Below are 15129 nucleotides of genomic sequence, written 5' to 3'. Positions count from 1 at the left end.
AACATGTACGGTTGAACTACTGAAGAACTCGGTCTATTCACTACCGTCATGTCCGCTACTTTCGCACGGGCAGAGCTACGTGAGTCTACGCTCTCCCCGTTACCACGGTGACATGGGTGGGACAGCAGCAGCTCATTTGCATTTAAAGCTACAGACACCAGAAACGGCACATTCTGAAAGGGGCTGAAAAAGAGGGATATAGAGGGGGGCAAGAATCTTTTCCTAAAAGCTATTTCCAGCAAACAGCATCAAAACTTATTGAAAAATTGTCATAATATGTCACCTTTAACATTCAAACCTGTTCGCGGTCAGTCAGGATCAGACTGAGACACTCAGGACTCTACAGGCTGATCTGTCACTGTCTGACTGAACAGCCTCATGGAAATGATATTTTACAATTCTTCACATTATTTACTGACATCATTTGGTGCTTTTAAAGTCGTGATATTCAGATGCCGCTGCTGCGTCTCCAGGTGTCTGCCGCGATGTTACATATAGTCGCTTAATAAAGTCACTCAAAGGTAAAACTGTTAAAAAAAAAAAAAAAAAAAACAAAAAACTGTCATTCATTGAGGATTTGGGTGGATTCTTCCGGACCACTCACTCATGGTTAACTGAGGGGGGGCCTCGCATGTTTACGTCACGGGGCTGATCGTCAGAGAAGCAACAATGTTTCCATGACAACAAGCTGTTACAGTAGGAAGTAAAAAGTAGCTGCGGTGTTTTAACAACGTTAACAAACAGACTAAATGAGTTGAACTCACATGTTTCAGGTTAATTTTCTCCTCCAGATGGGTTAACAGTGGTAGAGCTGATTGGGCAGTGAGGCAGGAACAGACGACCTGCAGAGCTAACGTACGGAGAGGTGGGACGATTTTTTTCACAGCAGGGCTATTTTATTAGATAATATGTATTTCTGTTTAATTAAAAACTACATGAAAATTATTGTGTATTCCTCTTTCATATTGCCATTATTGGTAACCTCCGCTACCGTCGGGCCGAAGAACGCCCCTGAGCTGAGGTACAATGAGCGTGTACCACAGCCTGTCGTGATGTATTGCTTAAGTGTACAGGTGTGTATCAGTGTGTACAGGTGTGGGTATAGGTGTGCGTCAGTGTGTACACGTGTGTATCGGTGTGTACATGTGTGTACAGCTGTGTATCAGTGTGTACAGGTGTGTATCATCTATGTGTGTGTGTTGTGTACACTCCACACGTCTCCGTTCAGGGCGTTGGCGGCTCCCTGCAGCGTCCAGGTGAAAAAGGCGAGCTGTCGTCTGAAGCGTTTCTCGTCGAAGCGTTCAGGGTCAGAGGTCAGCAGAGTCAGATGCTCTGTGAGTGCGCTCAGAGTGTGGTCGCCGCAGCCATGGATCACGTGACGGAACGGCGTCTCCACTGCCGACACATACTGAGACAGGAAGTAGTATTCCACCTGAGGACGGACGCAGGAAATGATGTCACTAAACTCGGTATATCAGAGGTCCTCAAGCTGAGAGAAACTCTGAGGCGCCGAATGGCTGCAGTGACTTTCTGAGAGTCACATGATACATGGAAGACACATGAATTCAGGAGCTGCTAACTCTCTCAATGGAAACAAATAAAAACAGAAAAATACTTCCTGTGTTCATCCACCAAAGCATGATGGGAAACTGTGTGTGTAATGTACCCTCATGATGCGAGTGTTGTAGAAGCGAGCGGTGGTCGGGTCGTGCAGGTCGCTGTAGTCGACGGCTCTCTGCAGCGTCTCGGCTGCTCGGCTGTAATCTCCTCTGGCACTGAAAACCCACTGAGGGGACAAACCTCTGGACTGGAGACAGAGACAGACAGAGACAGAGACAGAGACAGGGACAGAGACAGAGACAGAGACAGAGACAGAGACAGACAGAGACAGGGACAGGGACAGAGACAGAGACAGAGACAGACAGAGACAGAGACAGCAGGGACAGAGACAGGGACAGAGAGCTCTCAGAGGTCTCACTGTGGTTTTCTTCTTGGAAAAAAAAAAATATGAGACATCGTCGTAATCTTGATGTCCACGGTGTCTTGACAGCTGCGGTGTCCTCCTGTCCTGACTGGGTGTGAACCAGGTCTCTGTCCTGGACCAGTTCACACTCAGACAGACAGCTTCAATAAAACTGGACGCTGACGCTCAGATTACAAACTACGATGGCTTCCTCCATTAGAGACACTGTCCACTCAGAGGACAGCTCTGTGAGGCCGATTCTTATTGGTCAACGGGGTTAAACACCTTGCACAGGTTTCGTTCACACCTGTGTGTGACTTCATGACAAAGTGCTGCAGGCCTGTCTTTGACGCGCCCTTGTAGGCCACTGTAGACGGACTATCAGGACACGGTGACACAGGTGAGACATACCTGCAGCTCAGCAGAGTGTTTGTTGAGCTGAGCGCTGAACTGCAGCACTGTCTGGGCGTAGGAAGTGATGCGTAGCGGCAGGATGTGGTCGTGGGCCAATCGCAGCACCATCTCCCCCACCAGCTCCCCTACGCTCCGCCCCGTGACCCCCAGACGACCCCCCAGCACTTCCTGTAGGCGGGAGACACTGTCCAACGGTGTGTTGACGAACGGGTACGCTCGCTCCTGAAGGGACAGACACAGATCTGATGACATCCACCTGCAGCAGCACCTGCACACCTGTGCGCCAAATACACATCACATGACATCATATGACACGATGAGGCCGACATGAGGAAGAGAAACACGCTGAAGGTGAAACTGTGACAGCATGAATGAGACGAAGACACACGGCGAGCTGCAGCATGACGATCACATGGACGATGGCACAATGTGGCGTGTTGAGTTCAAGGACACCAAGTTTACCTCTGTGAATCTGAGCTCCACCGCTGGAACTCCTGCGAACGCCGTGAAACTGTAGGCTCCACTGTTCAGATACAACGGCTTCACACTGAGGAGAGCAGAGTTTACTTTGAGTCCTTCAGCGCCTCCTGCTGCAGCGAGGCGTTCATGACGTGCTGCTGTGTGTGTGGTGTGTACTCACATCCTCCAGCTGCCTCCCTCTCTCTCTGCCTGGCTGTAGATGGTCTGACCTGCATGTTTGGGATGCTCCACCTCACACACACACACACACACACACACACACACACACATTAAACTTTCAGGACACTGTGCGTCTGTCTCCACCTTCCTGTGAGGACACCATCAGCTGAGAAGACACAAGCATCAGTTCATGGACAGTGACAGTGAGGGTTTGGTAAAGGAGCAGGAGTGAGTTCATCCATTCATTCAGTCTGTAATGAAGACATGAATGCAGGTGAAACACTGTCAGCTGGACTGGATCAGCAGTCAGCCTTCACCTTCCAGGTGATGGTACCTTAACGTCAGGTAACAGAAAATGAAAACAGGTGACATAAAAAAAACACAGAAAGATAAAAAACACACAAACATGAACTCTGAGGAACACGTTCACCTGTCTGATGGCAGCGTCCAGCAGGTCCACCAGCAGAGGACTGGTGTAGGCAGACAGGACATCATCACCTGCAGACAGACAGACAGACAGACAGACAGACAGACAGATGTTCATGTCATCTCTTTCATTGGCCGGTACATTAGTAGGTCTCCTGTGATTGGCTGAGAGCTGTGTGTTACCCATGACAGCCTGGTCCAGACTGAAGTAGGCCACAGCCTTCAGGTGGAGCATGGACAGGTAACCCTGCCAAACAGAGGTCAAAGGTTACTGTGTTACTATGGCAACAACAAAGCCAGAGGTCAGTGAGAGAGGACAGAAGTTAAACTCTTCCTCTGTGGTGTGAAACACAATTTCTGCTCTCTGATTGGACGAACCTCCAGCCACTCAGTAGCTCCAACGTTCCCAAAATCTCCAGCGTCCCAACTGACAAACAGCAAACTGCGTCTGGGACTGAAGCCTGCGCGCACGCACACACACACACCCACACACACACACACACACACACACACACACACACACTCTGGTCTGAGCGACTGTTGCGCAGACAGGAAGCACACCTGTCTCCAGGTGAGTCTCACCGTTCTTCACCATGGCAGAGAAGGTTCGAGCCAGCTCCAGGAGGATCGCTGTTCCAGCTCCAGACTTCACGGCTCCTGGACCCAACGAGTCCCTCTGGGCCCCGAGGATGATGTACTGGTCTGACAGAGAGATCAGAAGTTTATCCTCGCCGCCATCAGGTCTTCGTGATTCGCTCGTGCGGCCGGTGCGTACCTGGCTCCACCCGGCTCTCCAGAGACGAGAAGATGTTGTTGAGCAGGACGGGTGTCATCACATTGTGGACGGACATCTTGACTCTGCGTCCGGAGTTGAACTCTGGACCGACTGCACAGCGCACATACGGCAGGCGACCGCGCCATGACGGAGGACAGGACGCGCCCGTCAGCTGGCTGAGACACAGAGAAACACGGTGAGGCCACGATGCCACCTGAGCAGGTAACCTGAGGGGGCGGCGCTCACCTGAGCAGCTTGGCGGCTACGGTGGCACTGATTGGCAGGACTGGGATGAGTGGCAGGCCGGAGGACTGGATGGGCGGGAACTGAGTGTGATTGAATGAGGGAAAGCCAGGGCTGAAGGGGTCACCTGACCCCAGGTGGACCTGTGATTTGATGACACAGGGAGAGAAGCTGATTGGTCAGGAGCAGTGAGACGGGGAACGTGTGTGTGTGTTTGTATGTGTGTGTGTTACGTGTTCGGACACGGCGGTGTGTGCGTTCAGTCCGAGACGTCGGGGGTCCTGCGGCAGGTCGGCGGGGTCGGGGTAAATCAAAGCTCCGCCCGCTCCGTTCCTCTCAGCCAACCAGACCTTCTCAGCAAAACTGACCCCGCCCCCGACACGCATCACCACCACACGGCCGACCACGGACACGCCCACACTCTTCAGCCAATTAAAATCCTCCAGACGACCGTAGTTGGCATAGACCACGCCCCCCTGTAGAGAGAGACAGGTCAGGATAACTGTGGTCACCATGGTGACAAACCCACCCTGTCTGTCTCACCGTGGCACTTCCTGCGGCGCTGTAAGGACAGTAGTCTGCCGGGTTCAGGGGAATCTGTTCTGAGATCAGTCCTGCAGAGTCCAGCAGCCACAGCGAGCTCCTCTGAGACCTGCATGCACACAGACACGACAGGTGTTCCCTCTGTCAGCACTCCGACCTCTGAATGGCTCTTTGCACCGTCTGCGTACCTGTGGGGGAACTGCAGCGTGGCGTACAGCGACTCCGTCCAGGTGTGATCCATCTGCAGGTCTCTGAAGCGCCGCAGGATCTCTGAGGCCACAGAGGTTCCCTCTGAGGAACCCGGAGGATGACTCGCTCTGCTGACTCGACTGACGGCGACAAACACAAACACTGATTCAGGCTGGAACATCACAGAGAACCCAGCAGAACACCTGAGACCTGGACTCAGTGTTTGACCTGCAGGGGGCGATCAACAAGGATACAGCCTTCACTCAGCCCGCTCACCCACCAATCACAGACGTCGCCCTGCTCACTCACCAATCAATCAATCAATCCATCAACATCAAGTGAACAGGAACCAGCTGATCACCTGACTGTGTTGTGGATATCTTCATCCTGCAGCAGCCTCTTCATCATCACCCTCAGCTCTCCCAGGTACAGCCCCACCCCCACTTCTGCAGGTGGTTTAGTCCTGCCCCCCAGCTGGTCATCCTCCTCCCCCTGACCCCCCACCTGGGAGCAGTGGTACCGCCCACTGAACATGGCGTACGCCAATAAAAACGCTGCAAGAGATAGACCACGCCCACTTTAACCACATGATCAAACTAATCAATGACAGGGTGTATGTGTGTGTGTGTGTGTGTGTGTGTGTGCGCGTACCTGTGGTGAAGATGACGACTCCACACACACACAAAAACATGCTGACTTTCCGGTAACCATGGCGATGCCGCCGCACCAATGCTGTGATGTCACTGTTTGGCCCCGCCTCCACCTCCTCCTCAGCCTCTGATGTCACAAACCTCATCTCCACCCTCTGAGCTCCTCCCACCTCCTCATCCTCAGCCACACCCACAGAGGAAGCCTGGAGACAGAGAGGTGTAACCTGTAACCATGGTTACAGGTCAGAGGGGGAGGAGCTTGTCTCCATGTGGCTCACCTGTGGTCTCACCTGTGTCAGACGAGTCCTGATGGCGTCCATGACGAGCTGCAGAGGAGCGACGGGCAGTTAGATGAGCCTGAACCTAAACAGCAGAACCTCACACTGAGGCTCCTGATTGGTCCACCGTTTCCTTAAGCAGCAAATGAGATCTTTAGTTCAGAAGGTGATTCTTCCATTGTTGTCACTAACATCTGATGATTGATGGACTAATTTAATCTACTGAGAGTTCAACAGGAAGCAGCTGAGACCCTGCAGGCAGCACGAGCACATTCATCCAAAGCTAAGCTAACATAGCCTAAGCTAACGTAGCCTAAGCTAACGTAGCCTAAGCTAACGTAGCCTTATCAAGTCCTGTGGTTATAACGCTAACCTTACCTTCAGTCGTTGCTGTCAGGACAGTTCAGCATTAACGTCTAAATGTTCTTCTAATGTTCACTGAAGAAATGACGTGATGCCTCATTTCAGGTCTCCTCTGAATGAGCAGCAGCTACCTGTGCTAATGCTAATGCTAATGCTAGCAGAGGAGGAACAGAGAGACAGCGATTCAGAGTCCACAGACTGACTCAAACATGGACATGCTCTCCTCACTCTTTTCTTCTCTATCTTCCTCTTCTTCTTCTTCTTCTTCTTCTTCTCTCCCGTCTTCTTCCTCTTGTTTCTCCTTCTCCTCTGTCTTTCTCCTCTTCCTCCTCCTCTTGTTCTTGTTCTTCCTCTTCCTCCTATTCTTCTTCATCTTCTTCTTCGTCTTCTTTGTCTTCCTCTTCTTCTTCTTCTTCTTCTTCTTCTTCCTCCTCCTCTTCTTCTTCTTCCTCTTCCTCCTCTTCTTCTTCTCTATTTCTTAGTCTTGCTCTTGTTCTTCCTCTCCTTTGGTTTCTTTCTCCTGTGATTCTTCCTTTAAATCGTCAGACTTTGATGTGTTCGCTCTCGTCTGTTCTGTCTGTAGTTCTCAGTTTTGGTTCTTTACGTTCCTCCGTCAGTCACTTCCTGTGACGTCCTCACTCACATTACAGATCTGGGGTCAGTGATGAAGCAGCCGCTGTTTTCCTGAACGCTGAGATGTGATTGGTTCCTCACAGGGGTCAGAGGTCAGCATGTTGTTTGATCTGGTTAACTTTATTAACAGTGAGTAAACACACACACGCACGCACGCACGCACACACACACACACACACATACACACACACACACACACACACACGCTGTCTGCTGAAACATTAAAGCCTCTAAAATCAACCTGAACTGATGTTTTTTGGTTCTAAATGTCAAACTGCTCTGCGTCAGGATTTAAGGTGGTCCTCTAATTTAAGGTGGTATTTAGCAGCTGGAGGACGATTCAGAGTGACTGGACGTCCAACGTGTCCACGAGCTGAGAGAGACGCAGAGACGTGGACTGATCACGTGACGAAGAAGAACAGCTGATCGATAAGAGAGACGGTGAGTGTCAGAGGACTCACCTCGTCTGTTCCTCCTGTCCGTCCACCGTCTCATCCGTTTGTCTTCTGTGTCTTAACTTCAGAAAGTCCAAACCCCGCCCCCGCTGATGTCACCTGACCTGCTGACACAGAGCTCCGCCCCCTTCATCTTCCACAGCTTACAGTGAAAAACAAAACAAAACAGTGCTACCAATCAAATCAGCCCGTCCCGTCTTTGTGCTAAATTCAGACAAATACATCGATGGATGGATGAATCTACAGTTCATCCATCCATCGATGCAGACGTGGAGGGAGACGATAAATACTGTAAGACTGTAAGTAACAGCTGGTTTGGTCATTGAACATCGTCAGTGTCTGTTCTGTCTGTTCTGTCTGTAGTTCTTCATGGAACAGTCGACCTGACGGACAGTCGTCAGCGACGCTCCGACAGCTGAGGGGAACATGAAGGTCTGAGGTTGTAAAAAGAGAAATGAAACGACCGATGAGGACATTTTATGTCAGTCTGTCTTATGAATATATGGACGGCTGTTCAGTATTCAGTGATAACTCTTCATGATGATGAAGACCATGAGACGTGCTCTGTCTGTGCAGGTGAAGGTGCAGAGTTCAGCCTGCAGAGGGCAGCGTCAGCTGCTGTGAGACACCATCCAGTATCTCTGAAGGCGTCCCCGTGAGACCTAATGAAGACCAGCTCCTCAAACACCTCCAGCAGACCGACTGCAGGAGCTGACCTGAACGCAGCTCGACACGTCTGAAAGTGATCAAACTGATCTCTACAGACCAGAAACAACTGACAGTCCGTCACAGGTTACAAAGACCTGAAGATCTGAACCAATGATCATCACTTCTAACGGGTCTAACAGGATCCAACAGCAGCGCCACCTGAACCTGGAAGTATGTGAGTCTCTTGATTGGAGCTGGCTCGATGCTCCGCTCAGAGTGAACAGTGGCTTTTGGATTTGTTTGGTATGCCAAACAGCAAACAGGCTCACAGAGTCTCACATTCAGGAAGGACAAAGCAAAACACCTAGTCAGAGCCACGAAGCTCAGGTAGGTACCAGGGGCAGGAGAACAGGTGAGGTCAAAGGCAGGCTGGGTCGAGGATAAACGCTGGAGAGTCTTGCATGAAGGCAAAGAACAATCCTGTAATGAGTGAGTGAGAGCCACTGAAGTACTGCACTGATTAGTGACGAGTCCCAGGTGTGTGTCAGGTGACTGAACAGGTGGGCGTGGCTGAGAGGTGAAGACTGCTGAGCAGGTGAGCAGGTGAGAGGGAGAGTGGCAGCAGGTAAGGAGTCGATCGTGGTGACATCACTTTGATCTGAGTTAAAGGATTTCAGAATGAAGCTGAGACTCATTTCTTTTCATGGAGGGAAACAGAGAGAGAAACTCACTTTACATGAAATGAGACGTTCGTGGTTCATTGATCGTCTTTAATGTTTCTTTAATTAGATTTGATAAACGATGACTGAATGTAGTTCCTCTGTTTCTGCTGAAGCTCAAACATCTTGTTGCTCCTGACGTTAAAAGTGCAGTTTAACCTTCAGAAACTGGTCAAATTCACGTCGAACTGAGAGAACGATGAGCTGCAGAATCGAGCTCACAGTGTTTCATGATTCAGAAACGTCTTTCAGACAGAAAAATCGAGCTTCAGAGACGTGAAATGATCAGAGTTGAAGTGAACGATGGAGCTTCTGATGAAGGTTCATGTGATCACATCCTGTTTATGAACGTCTGATCAATAAATCCAGAGTCTCACAGAGTTTTCTGAAGGTTTATTGAGGTTTGAAAATGTTTCACTTCAGTAAAAATATATAAATCCAACAATCAGAAACCTACAAGCCCCAAATCGTTCAAAGCAGAGGATTATATTTGATTCCATGAGCAGAGTTATCGAGTCAGTTAGTGGCTGAAAAATATTGATTCCACACAGTAAAGCAGGACAAGAAGAAGAAGCAGAGTCCAGATCCAGAGTCCAGACTAAACCTGATCCAGGACTGTCAGAGTAAATAGCACAGAGGGACCTTTACTGTCCTCAGACGGTTCAAACATGTTGAAGCAGAGCACAGGACAGTGACAGGACAGTCCTGGATCAGGCTTTAGACCAGCTGAGCATCAGAGTACAGATCATCAGAGGATCAGGACTTCAGCCGCTCCAGCAGGTGGCAGCACTCAAAGTCTGCTGAGCTGAAAACACATGAAGCAGGTTCAAGCAGCAGCTGTTTTCTCTTCCATCTGACCAACAGCCACAGAACCAGGTCCAGGACCAGGTCCAGGATCAGTTAGAGGGAACCAGAATCCTTCCTGGGTGAAAGAAGACATGAGGACAGGGTCACCGACAAATACAGATCCCACATCGTTTGAACTGGTCTAAACTGGTCTGACATCGGACCAGGCTTCTGGTCTCAATGTCTGGACAACAATCTGCTCTGAAACTGGTCCAAACACTGAAACTGGTTCACAAGCTGGTGAAAACCAGACCAAAGTCTGGAACTGTCCAAAACTGATCTACAGCGGTTCTAGAAACTGGTCTAAAATTGGTCCAAACTGGTTTTGGACTGTGTGCACTGGTCTGACCTCGGGCCTTCCTCTTGTAGTAGATGAATCCAGCCAGAGATAAGATCAGACCCAGGATCAGTCCTGAGGCTCCGATGGCGATCTTGTTTCTCTCAGACTCGGGCATGGACGGGTCTGAGGACAGACAGGTAGAGAGGCAGACAGGTGAGCAGACAGGTAGAGAGGCAGGTAGACAGGTGAACAGGTGAGCAGACAGACAGGTAGACAGGTGAGCAGACAGACAGGTGAACAGGTGTGCAGACAGACAGGTGAGCAGACAGACAGGTGAACAGGTGTGCAGACAGACAGGTAGACAGGTGAGCAGACAGACAGGTGAACAGGTGTGCAGACAGACAGGTAGACAGGTGTGCAGACAGACAGGTGAACAGGTGTGCAGACAGACAGGTAGACAGGTGAGCAGACAGACAGGTGAACAGGTGTCCAGACAGACAGGTGAACAGGTGTGCAGACAGACAGGTATTTACCCCAGTCAGTAACCAGAGGTTCTCTCAGGCTGGCGTGCTCCACCACACAGGAGATCTTCTCTCCAGACCTGCTTCAACACAAACCAACACATCAGAGTTCCTGTCACACTACTGAGAGAACTGGACCTGGACCCTACTGGACCTGGACCCTACTGGACCTGGACCCTACTGGACCTGGACCCACCTGGGCGTGTACTCCAGGTGAGAGTGGATCTGGTAGAACCAATCAGCGTCCGCCAGCTCGTCAGTGGAGGTGACATCAGAGGTGACCTTTTGTCCGTCTCTGAGCCAGCTCACTCTGATCTGTTTGGGGTAGAAGTCGAAGACGCTGCAGACCAACATGGCCGGATGTTTACCAGCAGGGGGCGTCACAGAGTGCAGCCTGACGTAGGGCTCAACTGGAACACAGACACGAAGAAAATTATTATTATTATTATTATTATTATTATTACTTAGAAAATGAAGTAAATTTGATTTAGAATTGATTCACTTTCAAAAGAAATGGAAACAGAAGTACGTTTTCTGTGTGTGATTGTGTTTTGGCAGAAATGGCAACCCAGACCAGAAACCCCAACAGTGCAATGGTGTCCTCTGATTGGTCCATTTCAATTATATCCCGCCCACTGGTTTTGATATCAGAACGGCCATGAAAAGGCCTTTTCCAGTAGAAATGCGAGATAGCTAAAATCAGGACATTCATACACATTTAAGTAGAACTCTGAGGTCCATTTGGAAGTGTAGTTCTGTTATTATGACAGTGTTATGATTTGGAATATACTGAACATTAATTTTCAGTCTGACAGTAAATATTCATTTTCAAACAGGCATGTGAGTCTTTTGAATGTTACTCTGAATGTCATTGGGCCCACAAAAATGAAAAATTGACTTTCATTTTGAATAAATAATGTCTTTGTAAAATTGGCAGACCAAGACTTTTAGTTTTTAAGTAAATTTGAGCTCATTTATGTGACAAGTTGAAAATGACACTTTTAGCCTTCCTCAACCCACTGACTCTAGGGTGTGAATTTTTCAGGGGATGGAATCATCAAACAGAGCTGCTGATGCACAACATGTATAACACTGACAGACAGAACGCATATTAGTAACATTAATAATAATACTAGTTCTATCAGAAGTTGTAGTAGTGGTATTTGACCAGCAGGTGGAGACAGAGAGCTGAGTTTGATGTGTTCGACAACAGTCATGACGTGTGATCAGTCTGCCATTAAAGCTTCTCATGAAAATCAATTATTTCCTTTAAAAGAATATAAATTTCATTATAATGTATTTTTATAGTTGTTTTTTTTCAGAATATTTAGCTGAATGCAGACCTGCTGAATTAAATTAATAGAAGTTTTCAATGACCACAATTTAATCAGTGTAAGATAAACTATACATCTATTGTACATAAACAGGCCAAATAATAATCTAGAATATTAAAGATCCAGTAAGAAGCAAATTGTTTAAGAATGACTATTATCTGACTGATCGTAAGTCTCATTTCCAAGTGAAACAGTATTTTATATATATATATATATTATTGTAAGCTTCATTCTGTCAGTCAGCTGAGTCTGTTCTTCACGTCATGATTCAGTCAGTGCTGATGATCAATACGTTCATCAATAACAGGATGATGTTATTGATGAATGTTACAGAGCACAAACTCACCTGACTTAGTCAGAACATTCTGGTACCAGATCCCAATGTTGTGTTGGCAGTACCTCTCCTTCTCAGCTCTCATCGCGCTCAGTTTTGAAGGATCTTTGTTCCAGTTCTTTGCGTTCTTCAGACCAGGCTCAGTGTATCCGACAAACTGCCCCACACTGCTGCTGAACCTGACATCCTCCACTTTGTTGAAATAGTAAGAGCTGATGTACTCGATGTCCTTCAGGTCAGTGGAGTTAAACACACAGCGGGTTGTCGTAAATTCCATAAATCCATCTGAAGAAGACAAAAGACTCAGAACCAGTTTGTAGACAAAATAAATCTCAGATCAGTTGTGCTCAGGTTGAATCAGTGTATTGATGAGTGATCAGTGTATTGATCGTACCTGCTGTGTAGAGGCTGATGAAGTATGAAGAGTATAAAGTGTGTATTGATGATGATGAGATAATATAAGATTTCATTAATCCAATGACAGGAAATTTACTTTTTACAACATCAAGAACAAAAAAGAACAAATAGTCAATAAAAAAAGGTCCAAAAAAGGTACTGATCAGTGTATTGATGAGTAATCAGTGTATTGATGAGTGTATTGATTAGTGATCAGTGTAGTGATCAGTGTATTGATGAGTGTATTGATTAGTGATCAGTGTAGTGATCAGTGAATTGATGAGTGTATTGATCGTACCTGCCGTGTAGAGGCTGATGAAGAGGAGGCAGAGGCTGAGGAAGGATGAAGCCATGATCTTCTGTTCACGTCTCAAACACTGACACAGTCTGACTGAGAGCTGCTCTAAAAAGCAGAGGACATGGTCACATGACCGGATCATCACCTGTTACCAGGCAGACGACTCAGCAGAGAGTCTGCTGCTGGAGCACAAACCCACACAGCAGCAGCAGAGTTATCTGTAAACTCTGCTCTAAAACTAGTTTTTCATCATTGATTCGAGTACTTTAAGGCTGAATCTCTGAAGATACTGAATCATATCACATTTTAGTGTATTTATATTAAATGACACAGTTGAGTTCAGGTAGAGAAAATGTCTATATAGAGAGCAGAAAAAGATATGAAATAAATATGTATCTGAAACAATGAAACCACAGAATAAGGATCTTCTTCCTGTTCCAGAAGAAAAGGACAGGGAAGTAAGATGGTGGTGAATGAGCTGATTTTTGCAACCTGTCTTCACTTTGCAGCTCTTGATTGTAGCTGCTGTGCTTCATGCTGGACTGATTTCCTAATTGTTATAGCTCGAAAAACAATAAGAACAATCAACAAGCAAAAACACACAAATGAACACAGACTCCACCAGAATGTGCTCCTCCTGTGTTAACAGAGGGTAATCTATAGTAAGTGAATTTGTAATTGTAGTACACACAAAATATAACACATAATTCAGGGAGAAAAATAAATAAATAAATAAATAAATAAATAAATAAATAAAACATGAAAAAATGTAGGAACTGCACTGTCTACAGCAGTCAGTCATCTTGATCACCTGTTAAATCAAAGTTTTTAACATAATTGATGAAAGGTCTCCATATTTTCATAAATACGTGCTGTTTAGCCTTCAGTATTGTTAGGATCCTGCAGACTTGTCTAATCCTTGTGTTTCCTCTTTCCCTTTCCCCAGTGTAGATTTTGTCTGTTCGTCTCCTCTGTCTGTCTAGCTGGGTGTGTCTCTACACCTGGCCAGCTCCACCTTCCCTGGAGCGCACCTGATGTGCATGACGCTGATTAGGCACAGGTTAAAAGGGGAGCGCTCTTTCCTACCTGTTGCCGGATTGTTCCCGACTTCTCCTGACTCTTTCCTCCTGAGTCCTGGCTCCTGGCGTGATCGTGTGTTTCATTAGTGTGAGTAACGAACTCTCTTTGTCTTCTGCTCGTGAGTGTGCTAATGTTACTCTTATGTACCACCACTCAAGGTGTGTTTTTCTGTTTCAGTTGCCTGAGTTTACCATATATAGATCCTGGATCATTCTAAGTCCCTTAGAGTGCCATAAGTTAAATGTAGTATCTGCTCTTTCTGGTACAAAAAGCTAATTACCCCATATTGGACTATATTGTGATAGGGAATGTGTTTCTTTTAAGTATTTTTTATATCATACAATATCCTTACCATGTGTTTTACAATTGGATTTTTAGTTTGTTTCCGTAATCGTTTTTCTGTGTCTGAGTATATAAGGGAAGAGGTAATTTTAGACCATAAGATTCCATTTCAGTCCAGTGAGGAGAATCTTTTTTGAAAAACAGAACATAACAGAACTCAGCTGTGCAGCCCAGTAGTACCACACCTCGATCAAATGGTAAATACAATAGAGACAAACAAAGTCTTGTCCTCTTATTGTTCCATATAAATCTTAAGAATATTTTTTTAATTTTTGAAAACAAGTCTGAAGGTGGTGGCAGAGATATCAGAAGAGCAATTAAAATGATTGTTGTGAAGGACGTTGTGAAGTATGACTTCACATTAGAATAAATTAGCCAAGATAGTAGCCATAAATCTTAACTTTACCCCCAAACCTTGAACAAAACCATTCATTGAATCAACGTTTAATATATAACATGTTCACTGTGTGTGCATGACGTTGGAGACACTTGTTTCTAGAGAGCTGCCCGTGCTCCTGCTTGTTTTATTAACTTCTGTTGTAGGATAGATACCGTAATATCCTTTTCTCATAAAATTACAATTTTATTCTTGTAAAATTACTACTTTATTCTCAAAGTCTGAAAAAATATTTTTTCTGCTCAATGTGGCCCTAAAACTCCGTCATACAGTCTGGTTAGGGTTAGGCATCAAAACTACTTGGTTAGTTAAGGAAAACATGGTTTCACTTAAAACGACTGCTACATTAAAACAATCAATGGA

General features: G+C 46.7%; 3 protein-coding genes across 3 annotated transcripts in view; all 3 read right to left on the bottom strand.

Annotated features, from left to right (window-relative positions):
• Nucleotides 1-15129, bottom strand: part of LOC143317284 (RLA class II histocompatibility antigen, DP alpha-1 chain-like) — a 37680-nt gene that overhangs the window by 15062 nt on the left and 7489 nt on the right. The gene's annotated exons all lie outside the window — the stretch shown is intronic.
• Nucleotides 1158-6162, bottom strand: tfr2 (transferrin receptor 2). The gene is made up of 17 exons (XM_076725543.1): nucleotides 6133-6162; nucleotides 5844-6045; nucleotides 5554-5746; nucleotides 5192-5332; nucleotides 5004-5112; nucleotides 4694-4936; nucleotides 4464-4603; nucleotides 4218-4393; nucleotides 4025-4144; nucleotides 3821-3903; nucleotides 3626-3689; nucleotides 3447-3514; nucleotides 3018-3088; nucleotides 2840-2924; nucleotides 2375-2599; nucleotides 1667-1807; nucleotides 1158-1432 (listed from the first exon to the last, which is right to left on the bottom strand). The coding sequence occupies exons 1-17, from the start codon at nucleotides 6160-6162 to the stop codon at nucleotides 1187-1189; spliced, it is 2337 nt and encodes a 778-aa protein (XP_076581658.1). The 3' UTR covers nucleotides 1158-1186.
• Nucleotides 9317-13118, bottom strand: LOC143317280 (H-2 class II histocompatibility antigen, E-S beta chain-like). The gene is made up of 6 exons (XM_076725357.1): nucleotides 12948-13118; nucleotides 12266-12538; nucleotides 10782-10995; nucleotides 10598-10665; nucleotides 10134-10247; nucleotides 9317-9860 (listed from the first exon to the last, which is right to left on the bottom strand). Exons 1-6 carry the CDS (start codon nucleotides 13087-13089, stop codon nucleotides 9835-9837), a joined length of 837 nt encoding a protein of 278 aa, XP_076581472.1. The 5' UTR covers nucleotides 13090-13118; the 3' UTR covers nucleotides 9317-9834.

The sequence above is a fragment of the Chaetodon auriga genome, chromosome 24 (assembly GCF_051107435.1).
Source record: "Chaetodon auriga isolate fChaAug3 chromosome 24, fChaAug3.hap1, whole genome shotgun sequence".
NCBI lineage: Eukaryota > Metazoa > Chordata > Actinopteri > Chaetodontiformes > Chaetodontidae > Chaetodon > Chaetodon auriga.
Note: the sequence above shows the minus strand (reverse complement) of the source record. Positions and strands in the feature narration are given on the sequence as shown.